The sequence below is a fragment of the Anas acuta genome, chromosome 7 (assembly GCF_963932015.1).
Source record: "Anas acuta chromosome 7, bAnaAcu1.1, whole genome shotgun sequence".
NCBI lineage: Eukaryota > Metazoa > Chordata > Aves > Anseriformes > Anatidae > Anas > Anas acuta.
Window position 1 is genome coordinate 7,457,048 of NC_088985.1, and position 27,587 is coordinate 7,484,634.

General features: G+C 36.3%; 1 protein-coding gene across 8 annotated transcripts in view; it reads right to left on the reverse strand.

Moving 5' to 3' along the window:
* The window catches only part of CABCOCO1 (ciliary associated calcium binding coiled-coil 1), a 263,070-nt gene that overhangs the window by 78,595 nt on the left and 156,888 nt on the right, over positions 1 to 27,587 (reverse strand). For 3 of the 8 annotated variants that reach the window (XM_068689322.1, XM_068689323.1, XM_068689324.1), the window contains 5 exons: positions 25,598 to 25,755; positions 18,901 to 18,978; positions 17,179 to 17,349; positions 6,601 to 6,770; positions 3,208 to 3,352 (listed from right to left, as the gene is read on the reverse strand). In XM_068689322.1, the coding sequence (XP_068545423.1) occupies positions 3,208 to 3,352; positions 6,601 to 6,770; positions 17,179 to 17,246 (383 nt within the window). In that variant the 5' untranslated portion in view covers positions 17,247 to 17,349; positions 18,901 to 18,978; positions 25,598 to 25,755. The other 5 variants (XM_068689321.1, XM_068689320.1, XM_068689325.1 and 2 more) reach the window with 4 other exon arrangements.

The following is a 27,587-nucleotide window of genomic DNA, read 5'->3' on the forward strand; positions in this document are numbered from 1 at the left end:
TTCTATAGTTACATTTAATTCAGCCAATTACCATTTGTTAAAAACCAAATTTGATTACTCGCATAAGAAATTTGGCTACCATAAAGTGTAAGTTCCCTTCCCCCACACCCAAAGCACATATGTACTGCAAATGAAAATGGCAAATATTTTAGAATCTTAATTACCTATTTACTGCAGTGTTTCACCAAAGAATTCCTGCCATGTTTCAGCAGAAAAATAGGAATTTGTTTATGAACTATGTTTAAACAGACTTCAGAACTTACGTGGAGATGACTCAAACAAATTCATGAAAATACATGTGTCCTCTCACACACACACAGATCTATTTTTGGTAATATTCTAACATGGATTATTTGGAAAAAAAAATATTTTATGAGCATTGCAGACATACAAGAAATTAGATACATATCTTTCAAACTATATTGAGAGAACCTAACATTTCAAACTTCTTTCTTTTCTTTATTCCAATGCCTTGGAAAGAAGCCAGATTGAGAAAAGCTGAAAATTAGTTCTTTTCCTTAGACCTTCTAAATGTGTTAAGATATTCTTTACAGACCGTGTTCCATGTAGAGATAATTTACAGTATTTCCAAAAATATAAGTCATTACTTTTGGCATTTCTGAATTTATTTTTATTTTTCAAACAGAACTCTGTTTGAACTGTCACCCTTAATCCTATATCAACGAAAGAAATCTTCCATTTAATGCTCTTTAAATCAAATCATGTAGATTATACAGCATCAGTACTTATTTTAAAACTGATATAGTTTTCTTCCACCATGCATTATATAAAATGCTTGTTGTGAACAATTAAGAGCCTGTGCCAATGTATTTAGTAATTATGTAAAAATAATTTTCCTCATGCAAGTAAGATTTTTCAGAATAAAACCTCTTATGATGTCATATGAAAATATGAAGGTGATTAACAATGACATATTTTCCTAACTCCACTGCCTCCTGAAAGAAAATGTCAAGAGCTATGTTGATATGTGTTTGCTGCAGGAGACAGGATAAAAAGACGATAACTGTCACCTTCCACCAAACCTAAAGGTATCATTATAGTTGTTATACAGCTTGTGCCAATGTAGTTGAGCATTTGTCCCCATTTCCATTATGAATCCCATGGGTTTAGAGCTCACCTATAAAAATGTGATCTGAACTAAAACATGTCATACTATTTTGAATAGAAAAAAAAAATAAAGCTATAAGTCTATCATTTAAAATTAAACAAAAAAAAAAAAGTGAAGAACAAGAAAAAATGTTGAACTAATACATAAATTTGAGTTGTAATAAAACTCAGGCAGCCTGTTCCTGAGTTCATGAAGTTCGGAATACAACTACATAAAAAGTGTGCTGATTCAGTTCCGATTTAGAAAAAAATATTCATGTGAATGAAATAATGAATTGTATAAAGTGGATACACGTGGCACATTTTAGTGCATGTGCCTATATGTGTACATGTGTATATCCATGACCTTGTAGCTGTACGTACTTCTAGTAAGTTGAGCGGTATGAAAATAGAACTACACGTCTGGCAGCCAGAATACCACTGCTGTACTGAGGCATGATTGTATTCCTGCTGAGATAATACTTCGGTGGTAATAGGATGGAGCATCTAATCTCTTGGATGAAATTCTTGACACTGTGAAGGACTTACTTCATGGACAAGATCTCTTTCAATGGATAGTTCACACAAGAGCTACAGAGATCCTACTTGGAAAAAACATTTGTTCCAAATAAATATACAAAAGGCACAGACAGGAAAAGAGAAGTAGAAGTTGAATGAGACGTTTGAAATGCCAAGCTTCCTTTTAGTTTAGGGGAGTACTTGGCAGGACATTGGTTTGCATTGACTACAAAAATTTGCGATATAAAGAGATGTTCTCATTTCATATGGGAAGAACCTGAAGTTCTTTTTATTTTCCATGAAACAGAACCAGACCGAACCAACATCATTATCATCATCAACAACAAAACACAGAGCAGGAGAAAGCCAGATCTTATAACTCAACTGTAAGAGAAATCACCTGTGATGGGCTTAAACCCCCATTAAAAATCTATCAGCGCCCTAAACCAGGAGACTGTCGGCCAACCTTGTATTTTTGTCTATTTTCAATAAAAACTTTAATGCATTCAAAAAACACTCTTAAACAACAACAACAACAAACAAAACAAACAAACAAAAAATCTCTTTGCCACATTAAAATTCTTATAGGAAAAGAAGAGTCAGAAATTTCCCAACTATTCTACATACAGATCAGTAATGGACTTACTCACTTTTTATGTCCATCTGCCACAAAATCTCTCTCCCTAGTACTACCATTGAGGTCATGAAATGGGCTCAATGGCTGAAGATACAGTATAGTGCATAAACATATATCACAATCACACCTTTTCCATTTTCCATCTTTTCTTGCTTATCCTGGCAATACAAGAACTTAAGGAACCATTCATCCATCAGGTACTGGAAGCAGTGGTGTAAGAGTATAGGTTGCTGTCCTAACAATAGCACTTCAATGAAGACAGGTCTGAATATGTTACTAAGACTTTATATGGAGACGAGTGATTAGCTACTGACACTTCATTTTTTTTCCAAGATACATAACTGAATTACTGCTGTTTATATCTCTTTTTGTGTCTGTTTAAAAGCTGAGACCTATCAAGAAACCTCTTCATGCAGATGCTGAACTTATGCTAACTTACAAATGCAACATTTTTATTACTCATACTTATTTACCATAGCCTTAATTCTGTAAAGTACAGAACTTAAAACCACTTAAGAAGTCCACTACAGCTGACAAGGTCACACAAATACTCAAAGTTACAAATGAGACATAGCATTCTGTTCAACTGAATATAGAATTAGAAAGCTTTAAAAGCAAAACAAGAGTATTCTGTATACACCATTCTCCTCTTTCCTTTAAATCACCCAAACCAAAACCCAGATAGAATCTTTTCAGAATAATCTTATGTCAAGATAAACTTCCCATCTAAATTCTGAATTTTCCAGGCTTTGACATCTGAGGTCAGATCTTTACCACTGCTTGATCTTTACCACTCTTTTCTTTTTACTTTTTCAAGTTTGGCATATGTAGCATGTTGCCATAGTAAGTACATTCCCAATTAAATAATTTTAACTTATTTTATCAGCAGATTTCCTACCACATTAATTTATTTGAATAAGACATCATGTATCCTAGGATAGTACCTGATATTCAAGTAATCAATGATTGCTTTGGCTTGCTCAATACTGAAAACATCCATGTCACCACTTCTTTCTGAATCAGTTTCTCCTATTCCAGCCATTGCTTTTCCAAGTTCCTTTATGTTATCTTCTAAGGTCATATGTTTGTCTGCAATTAATTCCAAAGAACAAAAAGTAAATATAAACATGATAGAGGTGGGTTCCCCTCCCTCCTCCCCCCCCCCCACCTTTTTTTAAGGCATTTTAATTATAAGACTTCTAGAAGCTTAAGCAGTTATATTATGAGTCACATGGAAACTTAAAAAGCAACAGTGACCAAACACTTTTGTCTGTGGCCATTATTCTTATCAATAAAACGTGCATTAAAATTCCATCATAAAATCACTGATGAGCCCTAGTAACACAATGACCACAATAATGGATGTTTAAGACACTACAGGTTGGTCTTTTATGTATGCAGAGATAACCACAGGCAGAATATCACGTAAATGCTAGATGCATAGTATGATTGTCCTTAAAATGAATTTACTATTGCTTAAGTATTGTAAATAGACTGTTCTTCTGATCATGTCCCTTGCAATATAAATCAGAAATATACAAACAGATATTAAAAATGGCAAGCAATTTTAAAGTACTTAGTCATAATTGATTAAAATTGAATATGTTTAATATTCTGCTTGCATAATTGTTTGCACCCCCAAAATAAATGACTTCACAGTTTTAACTTGGAAAGCAATACCAAATGCCAAAACAGTTTTGAACTAAAATTTAAATTCCTTTTGTATACTGTCTTGACAAAAATCTGAAAATATATCAATGCTTGCTAAACCTTGCATTTAAAAAGAAAGGATCCACCTTTCTGATTTGTGTACACTGTGTGCTATCACTAAAACCACGGTGGAGTTTAAAAAAAAAAGTTACAAACACAATTTGCTTGTTCTTTTTCAGTCTAAAAATCTACAGTAGAAAATGGGGAAATATCCACCAGTGGTGAAATAGATTTATTTTCCTTATTGCTTGAATTCTCTACTGATCTGCTTCTTGGTTCTTTGTACGGAAAACAAATTTAAAAACTTCCAAGATTTTGGTCTTTACAGTTTTGCCCTTTAGCTGTACAGGGATCAAAACCCAGAAAATTTCACCTTAGTTTTCAGTAACAGAGGCAGCACAATATAAATAACTATAATGGAAAAAAAAAAAAAGAAATACAGAGAACATGGGGGGAAATAGAAGAGAAGCCATGGGAAATGAGAAATACCACATTTAGTGGGGAAGTTAACAAGGTCATGAGAAGTGACAATATTCAGGCCCAGGTCCTCTCTCCAGCTAGTCCAAATTTTCTCTTTCCTTTGTACAACTGAGTTTCAGGCCCAGCTGCCTGTCACAGGATGGCTCTCACACTATGTCTGTGAGGTAGGGAGCACTTTATGTTCAAAGTGTAGAATGTAGACCAAATCACACAAGTAGTTTACCCTGGGTCCTCAGCTGGTTTCAGTCCCTACCCTGTTTCACTTCCTCTGCAAGGAATATACGTACAGGCAACAAAGATCCCTTGGTTCTCAAACTGTTTCTCCTCACCCACCCAATCAAGAAAAGCCTTGAGTTTCTAAATCTCTGTTTTCCTCTCTCTTTTACCAGCCTTAAATAAATTTCCACTACCCTCGTTGTCTAAATCCATTATTTCCGTTCCATGCTATTGTTGCTATTATGATCAAATCAGCTTGCTTCTGCAGGCTGCTTGGGTACATTGTAGGGAAGGAAAAGGAAATGGTCATTAATATAGAAGACATTAGCATTTTATTGTTAGTTGAAATGTTTGGTCTTGGAACTTGCACCAGCTGAGAACAGTAACTATAAGGAAATTCATCTCAACCCTGGGCTAGAGCATAATTTATAAAATGGATTATTTGGGGAACTTTGCCGTGAAAAAAAAAATGTAAGAAGTCTCTTGCATTTACAAACTGCATTTTCCTTCCCTGGAAGCCATGTGTCTTAGCCAAATATGAATGAATTTTCAGAGGACAGCAAAAAGCAAATTCACAACCCTTGTTTGCCAAACCTTAAGTCTTTACTTCAAAGCACAGGGGTATTAGAGCAGTTAAAAAAAAAAAAAAAAAAAAGCTCAAAATAATGCATTTATTTCTTTGACAGCCTCTGTCTTGAAGCCCATTGAACTGTTGTACTGGAAATTTTATATGTTAAAATTAATCTGAGGCAGACACTGCCATGGAAAATTGTAGCTTAAAGAGTTAAAGCTTTGCCAGACTTTATGCAACTAAGATCACATTCCTGAAAAATGTCAGTCAGCTTTAATAATCAGTTGTGCTACCAGCCTGTCTAGTACACATGCATTACAGTCTCATAAAACTAATTTGTGTCATGTTTCCATTCTTCTCCATTGTTATATTAATATAGTTAGCATATGTTAAGATACTTTCTCATTGGAGACAGGAAGGACAACTGGAATTCCAATGACCATAAAGCACGTACATATTCTGTCAAGATTCCAAGTCAGAAAGGACCTTGATTTAAACTACAATGAAAGAGTATAATAATTATTATGAATTTGATTTTAAGTATTCATCTTTACTTTGAATAGAACCACTGTGTCCTTTCACTTTTCCTCTGGGATAGACTCTTCTCAACATAATCACCTTCAAAGTGAATGTAAAGTAAGAATTGTTATCTCTGAAAAGAGGGTTTTGAGAGGATACAGCTACAATTTTTTATTTTTTTTTTGGCTATTTTGTTCCCGCCAGACCCAAGATGCATGCTTTTTAGCAAATTTCCTCATAGCCACCAGAGCTGAAGTCCTTTCATTGTTATTTTTCAACTTTGGCAGCAATGCCAGTTTACTTCCCTCATCAGTCTTTAATTAACCAATACATTTTGTGCCCAAAATGCAGAATTTGCCACAGCGAAAGCCCCCTGAGAGCTAACCTCCAAGGACAAAATAAATGTAATTCTCCTGGTATAATTCTACAGGATGTACCAAATATCTCAAATATCAGAGAAATGTGCCCAAGGCTATGGTGACTCAGTCACTGAGAGAGCTGAAACCAGAATTTAGATGTTCCTTGCTCTCGCTCTACTGTAATGATTATTTATTTTACCATACCAATGATGAGGTCTTTTCAGGACCTGGTCCTTTTGTAGCATATACTGTATAAAGAAAGAATGAGGGATATTCTGCTAAATAGACTACAGTTCTCTCTAATCAAACATCTTTCAGGGAGAATTATTATCAGGCACAAGGTATAGCATGACAACATTCAAGAGGAAAATAAATTATTTTACAATGACTTACAATTAAAAACCGCTTTATTAAAATGACTGGAAAGCATTCTTGCCTTCCACTTCAGATATTTTTATTTTATCATTTTTAATTATACTTACCACGGAGGTTCTCCAACAGAAAGTTTAATAGATCCATGAATCCTGACAGCTGCACAAGACTGAAGTTCTTTTCTTTAGCCCACCAAAATCCAGCAGTATAATAATCTAACAAAATAGCTTCCTTCAAAGATGTCTTTAATTGTTTAAAATTCAGAAATTCTTCCAGCTTTCTGAAAGAAAAAGCAGAATAAAATAGTGAAATTTTAAAAATAGAGGTTTCAAAGTTTAATTTAGTGATTGTACATGTATTTGTATTTTACGCATATGCATGTATGGATTTTCCAGAAACTTAGCTACATCAGTTTCTAGATATGAACACTGGTGGTTAGAGGAAAAAATCAAATGAGGAAAGTAAGCAAGCACCTACAGGTTTCAACAGGCACTAATTAAATGTTAAGATATAATTAATGAAGTAAAGAGATTTACAAAAATCAAAGAGAAATGCAGGCAAAATTCCCAAAGAAATTCCCAGTGTTTGTTCAGGAAGGGGTTTATTGGATGAAATGGGACAAGTCTCTCTATATTTTTTGATATGTTTACAATATTAAAAAAGATCTTGCTTTCCATTAGTGATTATTTTTCACATAGACTCTGAAGAAAAATTGCATCTGAAAAATTAGGTAAACAATATAAAATTACTAAAAACATCTAACATATTTAGAAATTTACATTCCACTTTCATAATGGTAAGAACATTTAGGAAGAATCTCATCTTATTTTTCTGGCACACTGGAAAATTTTCCACTTATTTTAACTTGAAGAAGTAATAATTATAGAAACATACATTTCCTTCCAGGAGACTATGATGCTACTGACATATTTACATCTACTCTATCCAAACATGGAATTAATTATGTCTTTTATAATAATTGTATGCATTTTTCCACATGAAGAGTTTATAGGGGATCAGGGCTAGGACTTCAGTTTGCAGTTCTGGTGTAACTTAACCATGTCTCAGGTAGTTAAGTTTTACATCAAAGCAATCTTTGGTTTCTTAGCTATACCTGACTACACAGGTGCCAGCTGTGATCACAGTTTTTCCTCCCCTGCAAGAGTGAAGTCTCCCCCCCCGCCCCGTTTCTCATTCCTTCCTAATAATAGCATTAATATCAGACCTACTCAGAGGCAACTGTTAGTTTTTCAGGGTTTTCATCAAGCCAGTTGAGATACACTGCCAAGTAAGATGAATTTTTTGTTTTTTATTTTTTTTAATTAAAGCCTCAATAGCTAACAAAGTAAAGCATATAATCCAATCAGTTTTGTTTAAAACATGTACTCCTTTGTTCTGCATGACAAATTTGTACGGCTGTACACATGCAAGGCAGTTAAAAACACTTAACTATGTACTGAAATAGAAGTGGAATGTGGCCAGCTGAACTTTCCAAGGTTTGAAACAGTCCATATCCTCTCTTTCTGAAGCTTCTGCCAACTCTGTGTTTTCATAATCAGAGCTTCTCAGGGATTTAGATTTTCTGTGATGCTACTAACAATGCCAGAACTAATTTTTTCAATATTCTGCAAGACTTCTAATTGACAACAGTATCTATAAATGATCAGGAAATTATGGGTGATTTAGATTTCTTAGTTACATCGATTGCTATTTCTTCCATTATGGGATGTGCGCAAGTCCTAAGGAAATGGACAGTAGTACAGAACTCCAATATATATGTGAATGCAAGACATCAAAATTTTCATACTGAACCAGATCATCTATTCTGATTTTCCATCCTTAGCTGTGGCCTTCAAAATGCTCTTGTGTAGAGAAATGATGCTCTATTGTACGCTAACAAAATTTCAGTGCTGGTGCTAAACTGCTTAGAGTATATAAAATACCCTGCATCTATCCCCTTCAGTCAGATGAAGTATGTACTTTATGATTAACTTGTGCGTGCGTATGTGTGTGTATGTATATATATATATATACATACACACACATATATATAAATACATGTGACCAGCTGAGACTAAGAAAAAACTATGACCTTTCAATGCTTTCCTTTTTAATTTTAGCAAGAATTTTTCACAATAAATTGCATCATCGAGTACATTTTAGTCTCCTTTGCGTTGTATGCTTCAGTCTTCTCTGAAGAAAGGGGCTTATCACTCAAGAGAAAATAATAAGTGAAAAAATATAAATGCTATTATTTAAAGGGAAACAAATATTTTTTTTTCAGTTTTCATTAAATAAAAAATTTAAAAAGGAAAAATAAATTTCATCAGGTAAGGAAGTTTTTTTTTCCTCAAAACAGAGAGAAATGAGAGGAAGAGAATATTTCAAGAATAATATTTTAATCTCTCAAAAACTCTATGTATTCAGAAAGACAGGGTTAGTTCTCTTGTTGATGTTTTTTTTCTTTTTTCTCTTTTTTTTTTTTTTTTTTTAACTTCTTCTCTCTCCCCAAAACAGTTAAGACTGTTCTAACCAGCTCTTTGGCTTTCAATTCTTTAAGAATCTACCAGTGGAGAAAAGTGTTCCTAAATTATTTGGGCACTTCTGAAAATCCCATTCTAAAAATATAAGTCTAGAGTTTCAGGTTGAACTCCTGGCCCCCTAAATTCATCTCCTATTAAGCAATAATAATGAGAGAGGGTGCTGCTAAAGGGAAGACAACATGGGCTTACTTCAGAAGTCTTTGGCTGCCTCCTATTTCCCCAGTGCACCATAATAGCTATCTACTTTTTAAGCTTTCCATCCCTCTCTGAACTGTTAAAACCCTTCTGATTTTACAGTAACTCATGGATCTGTAAAGAGTCCTAAATGTTTTAGCAAAAGAGTTACCAAGTGAGACTTATGAAAAGGCTCAGCATTGGCCTGTGCTTATTTACATCTTAGTATTTTATTTACAGAATATTTAGTAAGACTGCAAACCCAGAAACCCCATCATTGTGAAATATTTACCAGGGGAGAGACGGAAGGAGTTGAAGAAAAATCAAAAGATATGGGCAACACACTAAAATAAAGCAGATACGAGATCAATGGCTTTCTTCATAACTTTCATGAAACATTAATTGTTCAATTAAATAATTTATGCTTTAAAGTCTAATGTGGTAACTACCCCCCCCCCCCCCAAAAAAAAAAAAAATCAAATTGTCTATAAACTTAATTTCATGATAATATTGGTTCTAGCATTGTTATCACTGCTACTCACTTTTGAACTCCTTCTACATTTTGTTCTGACAAAGCAGTAATTTGGGAAAGAGAAAGAAATGTCTGATTAATAATCTTCTGTCCACCTACTGCATCCTGATCCTGGTCTTCTGCCTACACACATAGAGACATATGAATATAATTTTTAAAAGTTGATTCAATTATGGCAGTAACTTATATAAATAACATTTTGATTTTGAGGAAGTAGGCAAGAGATTAATTCAACAAATGCCAAAATGTAACACAGCTATAATTATAAGGCATCAGCACAATACCTTAACACATTTTCACTAGGCAGATACATGGAAAATAGTATTTCTATCTTAAATTCACATGGGAACATAGTGACATATTGCGTGCAGCATAAGATTAAATCAAGTTGTAAGTAAAAACAATAGAAATATAAAAGTGCAAGGAATCCATGAATCTAGATTTAACTAACATGATACCAGATTGCACAATAACTAAATTTTTAAATCAGTTTCTGCTTAGGATATTATGAGCACACATACACACTACGACACTATTTGATCTCCACCCTGCCCTTTGGGAATTTACTGTCCACACTTACTCTGCCTTAACCCAAGAAAGCTCAACATATTTGCTGCAACACAAAGGTACATATAAAAGAATCCAACACTACTGTTTCAGGGAAGGTCTGTGTATTTGCAATAATACACAAAAGGCAGTTCCTTTCAGGAAATACAATGGTGTACATGTTATGGGGGAATAACAAACTGAGCTTGAAAAGCTATGCAATCATCTTACAAAAAGTAAGAACATTTGATGATACTTTATTTAGTGTGTCCATTAAGAAAAGCCTATGAAATATACGTAACACTGGAAAAAATAACTGGTTTACTTTAGAGTCTTTAGGCAATGAATTGAGGTGTCAAAGCACATTATAAAATCATTATCTGTAAAGTTATTCAAAATTACATTAGACATCTATCTATTGGACAATCTCTGCTCTGTTAAGAGGTGTCGCTGATAATGGTTATCAGTAGTTAGTTCAGATGAGCCAATTATGTTCAGACACAATCCCAGCAAAGGTCAAAACTATGTATAGCATCATTTTATCAATTTTAACTGAGCCATGCTGTGATCTGCGTATTATACAAAAGGGAAACTACCCAAAAGCATTTTACAAAGTTTTAAAAAGGAACTGATATGTAAAATAAATTTTCACCAAATCCTTGCACCCAAGCTGGGCTGCTAAAGTTTACATAGGTGGACAGCTACGCAAATAAAAATCTGTCTGGACCACTAAGCTCAAAGAATAGCGGGTAAGGGTTTGTACCCTACCTGAAGGTTGGTTAGAAATCTGAGTAAAACCCAACACTCATATTGAGTACATCTTTACATTCATGAGGTTTTACAGAGGCACAACTAGATGAAGTACGTAGAATAGCATTTCTAGCTCAGCTTGAAAAAGGAGGAAGATTTCCTAACATGGATGAATTTAGACTGAACAGCATTGTTCTGGGCTAATTAATCATCAACTAAATCTAGCACTGGTCAAGGAGAGCCCCCAAATAAAGCTACACTACTCCCCCTGCTGCTGCCAAACTGCAAAATATACTTAAAACTCTGGGACAAGCTGAATTGCATTGAAGACTGATGAAACACGAATAAGAGCAACAAACATCACATTAGTGGACAGACCAGATTTTCTCTCTAATTAAGTGCCAGAGTACCTTCACACATGCACTTTAGTATTAAAAATTATTGTTCTCAATTCAAATAAGTTAGCCTTAGATATACTGTCTTACCAGAACAACAGGAATGAAGCACTTGAAGGCTTTCTTCAGAGAGTTAGGACCATGTCATTAGTCTGCTTTTGGTTGCATTAGCAATACTTCATGCAGCATAAAAAGCAATACCCCTACAGTCAGTAATATTGATATAATTGAAGCTGCATGCCCCAGCTAGGAAAACATGAATGAGTAGCTCAACAAAGGAACGTTATACAATTAGTGAAAGACAGTCTTGAATAATTAGGAAAAATATGAATGCTTTCCCACAGTGACCAGCAGTATTACAAATACATCAAAAAATTGATTTTTTAGAAGTAGTGAGAGCTGAACTCATACTATCAGTTACTCTTTAACTGATATTGATGCTTTGGAAGTTGAATGAATACCAGCTCATCCCTTTTTCTCACAATATCCAATACATGGGATACTTTATTCTGGCTTTTTGCACCATTATATAAATGGCATATTACTGGTCATTTGATAACACCTTACTGACCATGATGTTAACATTTCCCAAGAATCACCATGATGGACTTTATCAGTAGCAGATAGTACCACGCAAGAGTACAGGTGCACCAAAAGCCTTTTTTTTCCCCCCCCTCCCGCTTCTTACATCTTGTGCTCTATGGAACAAGTTAGTAGGCAAAAAGTTGAAAAATCTGAAAAAAAATACCTGAATTTCCAGAATCTATCCAAACTAATTCCTCACCACTTCTTGAAAGGTATCAGGCCACATTCATCATGTCAGAAAAAGCTTGACCAATGAAGTAATTACCTCCTGCCTACAGTATGTAGCTGCCTTACTACAGCATGAAGCTTCCTCACCTACCCGGTATTGACAGGCCCAGCACACCTAGCATGCTGATGCTAAGGCTCATCTCATTCTCTGAATTACAAATAGCAAGAAGGACCTCTAGGAAAAATTGGTGAAGTCTTAGTATATAGTGTTGTATTATAACAATATACAAGCTATGTAAGATAAAAATTTATTTAAAAATAACTCCAGGTGCTTTGCACTCAGTCTACTATAATCTCTTTCAACACATTAAAAGATCCAGTGGAATTAGAAACACACTCTTTAACCAACTAAAGTTTGAAGTTCAAACTTACAAGACACTCAAGCTATTGCAATTCAGTATTGAAGATAAAGCTTCCTAATCTGCACATCAAAATCCGACAGTTTACATGGCAAGGTGAAAGCCTACTTTAGAGCAGCATTTCATCACCTCCTGTCTGTAACTTTATTCCCAGCAGCAAGTTCATCCTCTGCCCAAGCATTTTTTTTAATTATTTTTTTTTTTTTACTGTTTTAATAAGGATAGACTTGTGGCACTGCTGTCCACAATAAGTGCAGGTATTAGATAACAAGGAATACAGTTCAAAATGACTGATGAGTAACTATGGGAGAGAAAGCACGTAATCTAGAACATTAATTTTTAAAATTATAAATGATTCTGTAATTTAAAAGGTACTTTAAGTCCACGAGGCCCCTACATGATCCCACATTAGTGGAAAATTTCTGTTTGGGCAGAGCCCCACTGAAAGTTTATCATTCCTTTGGTAAAATACTCTTTTGTCTTTCGATTGCAGTCTTTAACCACCACTGAAAAATCAAAGGGAAGTTGTTTTTTTGCATGTTCACTGCTGTCAGAGAATTTATCTTTCCTCTTACTGTTAACAACTGTAACTGACAGAGGTAATCCAAATTGATTTAATTCTGGTAATACTATCCTCATGTGCAGTGGGGAAAAAAAAAAAAAAAAAAAAAAAAAAACAGAAAAAAAAACACTCTACCAACATACACTGTAAAGCAATAGACTTAACCTATTTAAAAATAGACTACTACAAGGGAATTATTTGTTCCTTTATGTTTTATTTTCCTTCAAATAATTCTTAGCTGTTCTGAACGCATAATATTTTTCTGGCTGTTCTGTATGTCACTCCAAATGCTTTGGGCACCCCTTGTCAACAGCATCCAATCAAAATACCAAATCAGATATTCGACAACAAAAGAACAAGATCCTTGAATCTCTCAGCCAGTGTTTACAAATCACTGTGAAACAGAAAATAATAACAGAAGAGTGATAAATAGTAAGCTGCAGAAAGTTTCGCATTTGGGGTGGGGAAGAACTATAAAACAAAACAAAGCAAACAAAAAATGATTAGAAAAGATGCCCCACTATCTCCAGTTTTAGCGAGGGACTTTCCAGAGTGACAAAACCTTGAAACACAAAAATGGAAATTAGCACCGCTGCTTCTGAAAGGAAATAATCTTGTCCTTTTGGTTGAGGCCTCTGCTCTTGCTGAAGATGCCACTTATTTGCACTTGCTTGAAAATGCAACAGCATGCTTTTGCAAAATCATGATTTTCAAAAGTATATTCACAAAGGAATGGGTTGCCAGCTCTCTCAAATTATAGCAAATACCTGAAGCGTAAGGAACCTGAGAACCTCCTCACTCCATCAGGGAAATGAGACTGGACTAAACTCTGCTGCCACAGCTAGATACTTTCCAGTACTGAACTAGTTCATTTAAAGCTGGCTCAGCTACCTCGCTCTGAGCAATACTGCTGACAGCAGTACAGATGTATCCTGAAACAGTGTCGCATATCAGTTACAACTTTAATCAAAATGGGAATGAAAAAAAATAGCAACACAGGCTGTTATTTGTATTATTATATGCATTTTGTTATCAAGCTGTCAAATACTTCAGCAGAAGCAGAAAATCTTGAAGCTGTCTACCTAAATAGTTAAGGCAGAAACGGGGAAAAAAAAAAAAAAAAGCCCCACTTGTCTGCTCCCACAATAGGAAGTTAAAATCAATAGTTGTTATTTTTAGTCACAGTATTTCTTTTGTTGTTAAACACATAAGGAAATACACAAGAATAGCACACTAATTTCAATTACATTCAAAAGCGAAACATGCAGATATGCCAAATGAGAAAAATAAAACCTTTATGTGAGGAAAGCATTCAGAGGACCATTACGAACAACAGAAGCTGATGGTATCCTCTTAATAACAAAATCTATTAAAAAAAATACACACAATCCAAGCGTCAAGACATATGGGCGACCAAATGTACCAAATGGCTTTAGACTTTACTCACATTTTCGCTGCTGCAGACTACTTAATAGAAAAAAAAAAAAAAAAAGGAAAGAAAAAAATGTTTAAAAATAAAGCAGCAACAAGACTTGCTAAGAACAGGATTCAGGTTTTGTGACATTCTTTCTGCTAAAAGTAATTACAAGTCTGAGCCATTAAAAAAATATTTTAATTCAAGAGGAATTTTCTCAATAAAACAAAAATAGTGGCAGAATACCATGTTCTCTGTGGCTTATATATTGAACATGCCAGCCTCAGCCAAAACTGGAGACTATACAATAAAAATATATATTAAAAAAATATATATTAAAAAAGCAGAATTCCACAGGGTTTGCAATAAAATTAAATCATAAGGGATAGTAGGAATTATCACTAAGGTAAGCCATCATGTATAAAACAAACTTAATATATAGGAAACAGAAAACACATGAAAAAAAATATCTATAAAGAATCCTTTTATAAAGCCATGAAGTAATAAAGACAAAAATTTCAGTGCTACATTTCATATAGATGTACAATATATTCTGACAGCCTGTCCTTTCCCATGCAGCACACCTTGCGTCCTTTCACTAAGATCTGACTGACTGCATTACCCCCTTGTTACGCTCTTCCCAACAACCGTAATATTTACCAATAATAACACTAGTAAGAAGTATACTGTGAAAAATGCTTTATGAGAGATATATATATATATATATATATATCTCTCATAAAGCATTAAAATATGTATTAATACATTTTACATAGAAGAGGATTTATTTAAGTAAACCTATTTTTCGTACCAGTTATTGTTATGGTAGTTTTTTGCCAACAGACGCAAACCTACAGTGGCTGAAAACAATTAATCACTTCAGCAACAGCCACAGTAACTTCTCTGCCATCTGAGACAACAAAGAAGTTCCACCTCAAGAAAATGACCTCGAGGTTACTACAGCTTTATAGACAGGCTCGAGAGAGAAATTTTGAGCTGAAGCAACACCTCCTATGTTCGTGGGAGGAATAGCTTGTGTTCTCAGACTCCTGATACCAGTGAGGTACCTGTGCCAGAAATCACACCTCCACCAACGAAGTCAAAAACCACAATAAATAATAATAATGCAGACAAAGATATGAAAAGGAGCAAATATTGAGGAGAATGATGTGGATTTGGATCTGTGGTAGCACTTTGGCTACATAAGGAAACAAAGGGTGAGGAATACAACTTACGATGTTGCTGGAAGCAAGACGGGGGGGAAACCATGGCCCTTTGCACTAACAGCCAAAAATTCAGGTATCTCTAACATCATGAAAAAGCCAAGTGGGCAACTACAGGGATGCATTGTTGGTATGAAAATACATCCTTTTAACAATTATAAACCCCAACAGAAACTGCAGAAGAAGAGGGGGGAGCCACCGCTGAGCTAGGCCAGGATGAGGACGGGGAATGGCTGGTGGTGGCTTTCCCCAGGAAGGATGGGCCTGTGGATTTCTGAAGCCCTCCACAAGTTTTGGAAGCCCTCTGTGGGTTTTCAAAGCCCTGTGTGGGTTTTTGACAGGGAAGCTGCTCCACTGAGCCCGTGGCTTTCTCTTCCCTACACGCTCTTTCGTGAAGAGGTCACACAGGAATAAACCTTCACGCTGCATTCCTTTGACCCTCAGAAAGGATTTTTAACACCCACCCTTTCTTTTTAAGCGTTCAGAAGCTTAATAAAGGCTTTAAAAATAAAATTCAATTAAAAGAGCCAAGAACAGAGAAGGAAACGAGAACGAGGCGAGGCGAGGAGGGACCGCTAGGGAAAGGGCGGGCGCTGCCCCGCCTCAGCGCCTCGCACCCTGCCCGGCGGGCTGAGGGAAGGCGACGGGAAAGGCCCGGGGCGGCGGGGTGCTACCTGCCCGGGCGGGCTGCCTGCCTCCGCCGCCTCCGCCTCCGCCATGGTGCCCGGGATCGGCGTCGCCGTCGCCCAGGGAACGGGGCGGGCCCCGAAGCTCCTCCCGCGCGGCCCCAGCGCCTGCTCTCGCCCTGCCGGGCGCCATCTTAGGGCCGCCGCGGGGCGCGGGCGTTGTTCTGAATGAGTCCTGTGGGCAGCACCGTGCGGTTGTCCCAGCAGCTGCCCTAACATCGCATCAGCCTCTGGAGACGCCACGTTCAAACTAAACACCTCACTCAGAATGCCGCTACGCGGTACTGTAGGTCAGGTGGCAGCCGGTGTAAAGCAGCAGGCCTCTGCTGGACCGATGCAGGCACACAGATTTACTCTAGCTAAGGATCTGGACTTATTTCAGAATAATTTACAAACTATAGTAAGTGGGAAATGATTTAGGGACTAAACTATTTTTTTTTTCATTAGGATTTACAGAGGAAAAATGTTCAGCATACATAAATTTTCCTCATTTCTCCTCTTTGTCCTCTTTTCCTTTTTTAAACAAGGAGGACTAAAAAGCTAGGCTGAAGCATTTTCTCTGTTGGTTTGCTGTGACATACAGACTCATAGCAGCAACAATTCAGAGTAACGGCACTTACCTGCAAGATCAAATAAAACACAAGTATTTGGTGGGTGAACAGTAACAAGAACAAAGAAAAAGCAAACTTACTTCGCAAAGTTTATTGATGTGCTGAGGGAGCTGCTATGACAAAACAATTTCTTTGCACTGCCCCGCATAAAGAAAGGACCTCATGGGATTTCTGCAGCTGTTTCAAAGTCTGCTACTGTTTCTGAGCAGTTTGCCACTTTCTGAAGGTTGTCATCATTGGTTTCTCACACCCTGTAAAACATCAAGCCCAGTACCTGTGTCATGAGAGACTAGAACCTGCCCATTCATTACCCACTGTGACTCTGATGCAGTTTGAGATTCAACATGTACGCAACTCTTCCTTCTCAAACAGCCTGACCCGCACTGACACACGTACACCAATCATGCTTCCAAAAGGAGTCAGAAATCTGTTTGAATGCAGTTCAGAGAGCTGTATCCTGCAGTGTGTTCTAGAATTATTCATGGTATTTTAAAGAATTGCTTAGCTCTGTGCAGAGCCCACACTGTGAATTCCTACAATTTGTGCCGTGCTCTGTAGCTGACAGCAGTACAGCTGCAGTTACTTCCCTTTTTACTGTGTATATAAATCTAACCAAATAAGAACATTATTCAGAGCTGCAAGCACTGCATGCAGTAAGGTGTAAAAACTGGGGAATTAAATGTGATGTTTGGATGCAATATAACACTGTATACATTCATTCTGATAATCTAGTCAGTAACAGGTAGATTTTGGACATAACCCAGCATTCCTCTGGTACTGAAAATACTTACTGACTTCCATAAACATTTTCCATGTAAAAGACATGAAGGCTCAATGCCTTCAAGAGGAACCCACTCCATTTCTCTTATTTAGTATTAAAAGACCCAGCCCTGGACTGTATCCTTGCTTATGCAAAACATGAACTGAGTAAGCTGATTGAAGCTGAGAACTGATTTGAAACTCACCCCATTATTTCCAGCAGTGAGCTACTAAACTTCCTACTTTAAAATTTAAATATTTAGATAGCATCACAAATGTTAGATATTGAAAATATATATGGGGAAAAATAAAAATAAAAATAAAAGACACTAACAAAAAAGATTCAACAGCAGCAGGTTTAATAACCATTCCTTCTAATTTCTGTTGGATCCTTCATGTTTACATAACCCACATTTGTATATACATGTGAGTATTTAAGAAGGCTCTTTTTCATTTCCTTCAAAAGCATGACTTGTAAGTACAACAGAAGTAGTGGTCTTAAAAGTCTGGTTTAGTCCTTTCCTACCATGGGCAACCATGGGTGACTTTGATTGCTAATGGTCACAGACACTCCAGGTCAGACAAGAAAATCTCCTTCTCTGTGTAGCTGTGTTAGATGAAAAGGTCTGTCTCTGAGAATGTTGCAGCATGTATAATTTAGACAGTCCATATTTGAGAGTCTGGTCTTACAAAGCATTACAAAATAAGTGCTCTTCTATAGTGATCTGAAGAGGAACCAGAGTTCAAGTTTCTGAGATTGCTTTGCCAAGGCTAGTATCACTTAGCACAGAGGGTATGTTTTCCTCCTCTTACTTTTGTTTTTGGTTAATCCTTTTCAGTTCACAGTGCCTGGACAGCCTCTATCTCGTTGTAGCTAACTATGTGGCCCACTTACACTCACCCTGTCTGGGGCTTGATAAAGATCTGTTTGTTCTTCCCAATTTTCGTCAGGTCACAGCTAATGATGCTGTGAAGCATGATGTCTTCCTAGAAATACTTTCTTCCTTACTTTATCACTTCTTTTGAAGATGGAGGAGACTTACAAGCTTCATGAAGTCTGTGACAGAAGGGGAAAGATCACAACTGCACACAGCTGCAGGGACTTGTCAGTGGTAGGCCACCTGCGATTGGGGAAAAAACAAACAAACAAATATAAAAATTAAAAAACAGCAACTGCAAGAGAGCTCTCCAAAATACTCCACCAAGTCCCCCAAAGTTCTCAAAGTTCTCATTAACCAAGGTGATTTTTTTTTTTTTTTTTTTTTACTTCTTGGCAGAAGTCCTTGGATTTCAGGAAAATATGTAGTTTAAGCAGAATTCAGGAATGAATGTTCAGTAGCTTTATTTTAAAATGCAAAGTTCTTGTAAACTCCCAAGCCTATTCACATGTCCTTCTATTGATAGAGATCTTATGAAAACGTTCAGTTGCAAATGTGTTTCGATTCACCTTTAGTTAAGCATCACCAAGCATGGTAACTATATGTAGGCAAATTCGGGTTGAAAAGCAAATTGAAATTCCTATTGGAGCTTTGCTTGATACAACAACACCAGATGGACATATAGTTCCCCTTGCTGCCAACCCTCATGGCAACAAATTGCTTGATTTCTTGCCCTGTGAGACAAAGATCAAAAAAACATGGACAAGCATGAAGATCATGCACACAGTATTTGGGTTTGACTCCCTTAGTAACAAATGGATAATTTGTGAAAGCAACAGTACATTAGTGTTACATGGCTCTTAATAACAAGTTGTGCATTATTGTACATAGGTGCATTAGCATAGCAATTAATCATCCTCTCCTGACTCCTTTATAACATTCATCACAGTTATTCTATCCAGGGAACAGTATTCCCTCTAGGTAATGTTCTTCTGTTTTACATATCATATATCTTCAGAAAAAAATCCAGGGCATGATTATGTACTAGAAAAAGAAGCACATAAATCCTAGGTTGTCGGAGAAACCTGTTTCCAAAACAAAAAGGTAATTTTGCCCTTTCTCAGACAATATCCAATTAAAGTAATGACCGTAGCAACTACAAGAGGATACCTGCTTCGGTGTATCAGCAACAGGGTGGACAGAATACTGAGTTACTTAAGGGGAGAAAGTGCTTTGGGTTCACCATTCTTCAATACAACGTAGCTCCCTCAGAATCCCTCCCTCTCTATTTAATTAAAATGTAGGATATATTTCCATGTGATTTGATAGTGATTTTGAGAGACTCATAACATTAGTACTTGGCCCAGCAATAAGAAAGTGCAAGTTAAATTTAGCAAATCATAATTTTTCAATTATTCAAAACAATCCACAGAGAAATGAGAGAAGTAAAACATGTATTCTATCAATGATTCCATTATCCTCTCCCTATAAAGAGAAGTGGCTCAATGAAGGATAAAAGCAAATATTAGATTGATTCTTTTCTTGATCTTAGCCAAAAGACTGCTATATCTAGTGCCAAGAAAATGAATTTAGGTTCATAGAAATCCGAGAAATTAGATAGAAAAGACTTAAAAGGACATGTAGCCCATCTCCAGGGGACTTATACTTCTTCCTGCCAACAAGAACTTCAAGAAGAAATATGAATTTATTTAACCCAGTAGTTCAAGACAGTCTCTTACCATGTATTAAACTGTAGAAGTAAGTAAATGTGCATATAACACTGCAGCATGCTATCAATATGAACTAAGAAAGATTAGGATTTTCTCCAAGTACTTTTTAGTTCAAGAATCTAAACCATGAGATGATGCATATGATAAAACAATATGGATAATTTAGAGGGTAACTATTTCAGACCATCTACCTCCTATGTCACCAATTGCTAAAATAAAACCAAAATCTATCTAAGTCTAATTGACTTCTCGGAGTCAGCATTCAGGCAAAACTAATATACTAAGAATTCCCAAATTCAAGGCTGACACAAAAAGAATGGCACTGACCACTGAGTGACTCTAAGCCCCTCAGGACAGGAGTCGTCTTTCTAAGTCTTACAGAGCCATGAGTAGTCTGGCAACAATGAACAAGCAAATAATTTAACAGAAGTTTAATTCAGGCCTTTGGGTTTATTATGAAGCATGTAGGAAAGTATCATTTCACCATCTAAATTCTTCAGGGGGACAAGCTGTTTAGTGCATATCATATCAATTAATGTAGTAAGGAAAATCACCAGAAGGAATGTCCCAATTTAAACAACATATATTCCAATGGTAATCAGAGATACCAGTTAGGTAGAATGTTAAATATTCATATTATTTATGTGATAGATATAAATTATATATAATTTAAAATATGTACAATATATATTGTTTCTATATAATATATATACACACACACACATATATATACATTCTTTGTTCAAGTGCTTTCAAATCACTTTTTGATCTCAGATTTCCATTTCCTGTATGTCTTTTCTAAATATATAAACTACCATTAATTTTGACAAGTTTGCGAGAACTGGAATATTACAATCCATGCAAAAGACCAGACATTCGTCTTTTTGGCAAACTATATTCAAATTTCATTTAGGTAGTCAAAACTGGCTTTGCAATGTGAGCTATTGTTTCAGTCTGTTGGCAGACCAAAGAAAATAGAGTTGTACTACTGTGTAAAGCAAAAACCCAAAACTATTATTACATCTTAATAACACACAAAGACTGGGGAAAAAAATATAAATTCACTGATTCCGTTGTCCCTGCCCTTTTGCCCCCAAATGGGAACATCATTTCTGTCAGAGATTTCATATTTTACTTCTTTCATGTCTTTGTTGTGTAGCTCTATTGATTTTTTGCCACCTTCTCCATATGATATTAACCAGCTTTTAGAATAACGTATAACAATCTAGAGAAGTAAGTGAAAAAATGCATCCAGCTGAAATTACAGGCAGATTTTCAATATGGAGGCTATAATTACCCAAGACACAAGTTGGCTTGTATATGGGAGCATATGAAACCATCTTTTGAAAAAAATGCCCTGTGACTTTTACGCCAGCCTAAATCTGTGTGCAACTTTAAGTACATCACTATTTCCAATTTAAACTGACTGTATTTTTTGTTTGTGTTTTGTGAGCAATGTCCTTATTAAACTACACAAACAGCTTGCAAAACATCCTACTATTCCTTTCCTTACATAGTATGGACTAGCAAGCCTGAATTACTGGGATATATTACAATATTTAAGTGATGTCTTGGAGCAAGATCACAACTATAACAACAATACCCGGGGATTCTGCATGGCAAGTGTTCCTCCACTTCACAAAGTGGGGTCTATTCAAGACAGCAGAATTTGTCACTGTGAAGTCCAGCAAAAATACTAAGTGTCCCTGGCACCAGAAACAAGTAGTAAAAATGGAGTAGACTGTGCACGTGTCTTCTCTTAGTGTATTTGGAATCTAGAGTACAAATCCCAGTGAGTGGATGAACACACTCAGGAAGGAAGAATGTGTCCACATAGTCTCCTTAAATATTTAAGCATAAAGGTTATTCCGTGATCACTAGGCAATATGGTTAAAATTACAATGAAGCTGTTTGTTATTGCCCTTGCCCTTTTCTTCCCTGACTCATTTGATGTTATGGACTCTTCTTGGCAGAGTACATTAAAATAAAAGGGTATATAACTCAGTAATCAGTCCTGGGAGCACTTTCCTTCCTGGATTCTGAATTTGAAATATCTGCTGTGCCAGCAGATGTTTATACAGAGCTGCAAGGAGGAGTTAATGTCCATATTCACTCTAAAAAGATTATGTAGTTGCATGTAAAAAATGAATTTGGAGAGCTCTAGAGATTTTAAGTATATTACTCGTAAAAATAAAACTCATTGAGCAGAGGACCTGAGGCCAGCACATATATTTGTACTTTTAACTGCACATCAGCTCTGCTTGTGATGTCACGAGGAACATCCATGTATTCTTTTTTTTTCTAAAACTGGGGTCAAATGTTTCCAATAAGATCTCTATTAAAGTAATTTATTGATTTAGTTAAGGCAGAATCTAACATTAGCCTCTCAGAGAATGGAAGTCTAATGAGTTAGTCTAACCCAGTCTAACCCATTCCTCGAGTTCTTCAGTATCTTGGAGCTCAAAATTCAAAGGAAGACAGGGATGGCACTTAGCTCGTAGAGCCACTATTTCTCTCAGCTTGAGCACCCAGGAGTATCGACTTGACTGATACTTCCGACAGCAGAGCTATAGTGTATTTTGGTTCAGCGGGAGCAGAGTTACCCCCATGCTTATCACAGGAAATTCAGAAACAGAATGAAAGCCTCAGTGTACTGTTTAGGATTGTTCCTTGAACATGAGCTTATGCTCTTCTCATTTGCTAGAAGAGAAATTTGAAGAAAGATGATAGAATTTAATGGAGTTTCATTACCGTAAAACATCGTAAGTGAATCATCCTCCTTGTTTTAACATCTGTTAACACAGTCTTTCCCTTTCTCACAACTGAAACATGACATCCTGCTCAAGTTTTAATGCTGTTTGGCATCCGTGCATATACTGCCAGGGTTATTCAGAACTATTTATATTAACAGCAAATATTATTTTTACTCTAAGGAAGGGAACATATCCTTATTGATATTCAGCAAGTGGTGCATTGTTGCAACCAAGATATAATTTACTCACTTGTCTGACAGGGTTACAGTACTCCATACATTCTGTAGTTTCATCTGTGAAAAACTGAACTTTGATTCTTTTGTTGTCATTTCCCATAATTCTTTAAAAACAGTCTGTGGCAAAAGAACAAAATAGCTCCAACAGAAACTGCTTCTGAGGATAGCATTTGAAAGGACATCAGTTACAGTTAGTGAATTAGACTAAGAAGTTTGTCATATTCTTTACATGAGCTGTGAGTCAGACTTTGTATACAAGTGTTTCTTCCATTTGTGTACTTTGCAAAGGCCATGACTTCCTTTGTTCCTTGGGAATTCTGCAATAAAAGCATTTGTCTTCAGAAGCACAAAGCTTTTAAGGCTGCATGACTAGTATTTCCAGTCTTCTCCTCAACCTTCGGTTTTGCTCAATGCATCTGCCTGTTGAAATCCCCAGTCACGGCCCCCTGAACTCTGCATTGCAGCCACCTAAACAGGACAGCAGCTCATCACATTACATCAAAGCCCAGAGGAATTCAGCCTACGCAAGGATGGCTGAACTGCGCCATTATTTACATAATTAGCAATTAGAACTTGAATGCAGTAAAAATGTAAAGTCCCCAAAACGTAGGATCAGGGAGTGCTCTTTCAACCGTGGTTTCTTCCTCTACTCCTTCAGATATCAATTCTGAAACTGCCTTTGATGAAAAAAGAGCAAGCTCCAAAAGCAGATTTGGCTTCAAAAGATGATTATAGTCTTTCCTACACATAGCTGACTTAGTTTTATCTCCTGGACCTATCAAGCACTGTCTGATGTTTCTTCTACCTCCTGCTTTTATGCTATCATATGGATCATACATTAGTTTTTGGTTACTGCCTTTTTCATGGTACCCAAGCCAACAAAGACATTACTCTTGATAAATGACTATTTAAATTTTAACTGCCTCTGCTGTGTTTTAAAGTGTAAACTGTAACTAGATGTTTTATGTACATATACAAGGAATATTTTTCCTCACAGCCACAGTGAAAAAATATTTTTGAAAATATAGAGAAATTGAATGCAATCCAAATAAAACATTTTTTAAGTAGAACTCAGCTCTGTAAATTTTCAATGCCAAATGAGAACTTCTAAAGAAATCAGAGCCTGCAAATAGAGGATTATATGGGAAGCCATTTTTCCAGTCTTACCTACACATATTGCTACTATGCATGAATTCATTTCTACTTGTGCAATAATGGTAAAATAATCATAATTATTTATGCAACAGTCCAGAAAAATTCTCCATATGATTTCATCTGGTGTTAATAAAATGTAAATCATTACACTAAGTTGGTAATATTTGGCTAGTCATGGAAAAGAAAAAAAGGAATCAATCTTCTTTTTCTCCACCCTATATAATTAAAAAAAATCCATAAACCAGTTTTTAGCCAAGCATTCATCAGAGTATGTATTGTTAACAGGTGTTGTGTATTTCATTTCCCATGCACGCAGTGTTGGAATGTAAAACTGTAATACTGCTCCTAGGAACAAGTAGCATAATTAAAATTCTTTGCGAGTTTGATTTCCTGGGTATTTTCTTCCTTTAAAATAACTACATTGTAAACAAGAGCCAATTTCTTAGATTTGATCTATGGGTTGTACAGCTTATACTTCAGGTTCAAAATGGTGATTTAGACAATAATGCATAACAGCTGAATAGTTATTTATAATAGCACAGCACCTGCGGCAGATTGTCAGCTGGAAAAGCAAATCTAAATGCTTTCAAATTCTCTTGTGTATTATAATAGGAGTAGTAGTGGCCACTATAGATACAATAGTTAGGCATGTAATGTAACTTTTGTTTCTGATTGCTTGCCATTTTCTCAATTTTATTCCTTTAAGACTGAAAATGTTCCTACGTAATGTCAGTCCATATGCATTTTGAAAAGCTCAGGCACAATTTAGCTTTTTGCTAATTATGGGTGTGTGTCAATGAAATTAAATATTAAATAGAAAATCAAACTCTTTTCTCATAATTTCAAGATTTCCTACATTTCCTGGACTTCTGTACACGCATAATTACAACAACTTTGGATTTTTTTTTTTTTTATCTTGATAAAAGCTGCTGATTTCTCTGGAAAAATTGGATCAGAAATTTGAAAACCATGAAGACATTTTTCTCACCTCAGTATAGAGTTGAGTTTTCCTATGAGCCCGTTAGCAGCAGCTCCCATTTAAAATTCTGAAATTTTTCATATGCAGTTACATTTTATAGCTGGTTCCCTCATGGATTCAAAAGAGCATTGATCATTTGTATGATGATGCAATAATTCTGCAGTGATCTGAAACACATGTTAATAAGAAATGTAACAGCTTGTTGCAACAGATCTGGGACCATAAAAAAACAGTCACTGTGCTGATGTAACCCCTACCCACAACTTAAAATCCACTTAGATGCGCACCCTCCATCAGTATTCAGATTTCCACAGATGGAACAAGTTGTATGTGACTGTACAAAAACAATTCCCAACATTCAAACACTCTAAACCCATTAGATTTGTTAAGGCAAGACAGAGTTTTATTTTATCTTGTCCATTAAAATACCTATAAAAGTACCTATTTACCTTCTGAGTGTTACGAGGCATAAGGTTGGCAGCATACTTTGAGATCTTCAATTACAAGGTGACAGGCAGTGTAAATACAATGGTACACTTTTATCTGAACAAGCAAAGGCATTTTAGCTCCTAGTCACACTGAAAACACGAGCAGAATTGTTCTTCAGATGAAAGGGAAAATAGTTTTCAAGGACCTAATTGCTTTAGAGTAGAAACAGCAACAACAGAAAAAGAGAAATGACTGGCCTTTGATAAAGGTAACTGTAAGGAAGGCTAGAAGCAATCCACTTGCTCTGGAGTGATAGGGTGATGTCATTGCCAATTAGCATTAGTACTTCTTTTTTAACATCCATCTATTCGATGCATGACCTAATGTAGCGTTCAGCTACAAAATCATCTTTGGAGTACTTCCACTGGAGCCAAGGGAGTTACTCCAAGAATTAGCTTGGCTGGTGAGGTAGCTCATATTTGATAGAAATACTTGCAGAAAAACTTAGTCGGAAAAGAGTAAGAGAGATTCATTGCCATAAATCTTCTCGGCTTTGTGCTAATGTTATTTATCCACTTGAGATAGGGAGTACGTTATATAATGTATGAATATTGTGTAATACGGGATAGTGGCTTTGTAATGTAAACTGTCCATTTGTAATGCAAAGCAACTTATTTTCATCTGCTAGATCATTACCGCAAATTTTTCTCCTGGGTTTTGATATGTTATAAATCTTGGTGAAGTCAGCATTTGTTCTCTTTATCCTTTACTTCTGTGATTCACTCTACTTAAAATGCATATAAATGCACTGTAAGGCCACTGAGCTCTATGTGATTTCACCAGGACAATGTTTCCACTGCTAGGAACCAACCGATACCGCTGCATGTTTCAGCTTCCCAGTCTAGCTGGCGAAGGCTCAGATTCTCCCCAAGGATCTATCACTCTACGGTGCCTGTACCACCATAAGACTCTAAGGTTTGAAATGGGTTGAAGCACAGCCTGAATAAGCCAAGAGGTACTGTGGCTGTGTCACAGTGGCCCTACAGCCATCCATTAGCAGGGTGCCAGAGCACAAAGTGTAGCAGCTGCTCCAACATCCCCCTCCCTAGCAGTAACCAAAGTCCCTCTAGAGTGGCGTGAGCTTCCCAAGCACACTGGCAGTGATACAGGATAAAGCAGCTTCAGGCCACTTGGAGGATAGCTGACTCAGGGTCTGACTCACCTCCCATTCAGCCTCCCTTCCTTCAGTTGCACAAGCACTTCTTGGCGTTGCTCTTGTAAATGTAACATTAAATGATTACTAGCAGTACATTCAGCTTCTTGCCAGCTAATGACACCAAACCAAATGTGACTATTTCCACCAACTCAAACAAATTGCCATGTGGTAAGGTTGTAGACACAGGTTCCTCTGGATTTATATTGTATGGTCATAATACTTGTTTCACACACTCCATTTTGCCAGTAAAAAAAGGTTAAAGGTTGAACTAGATGATCTTAGAGGTCTTTTACAACCTGAACAATTCCTTTAGTCTATGGAAAAGGTGGAATGACAGCAGCAGCCTGCTTCTCA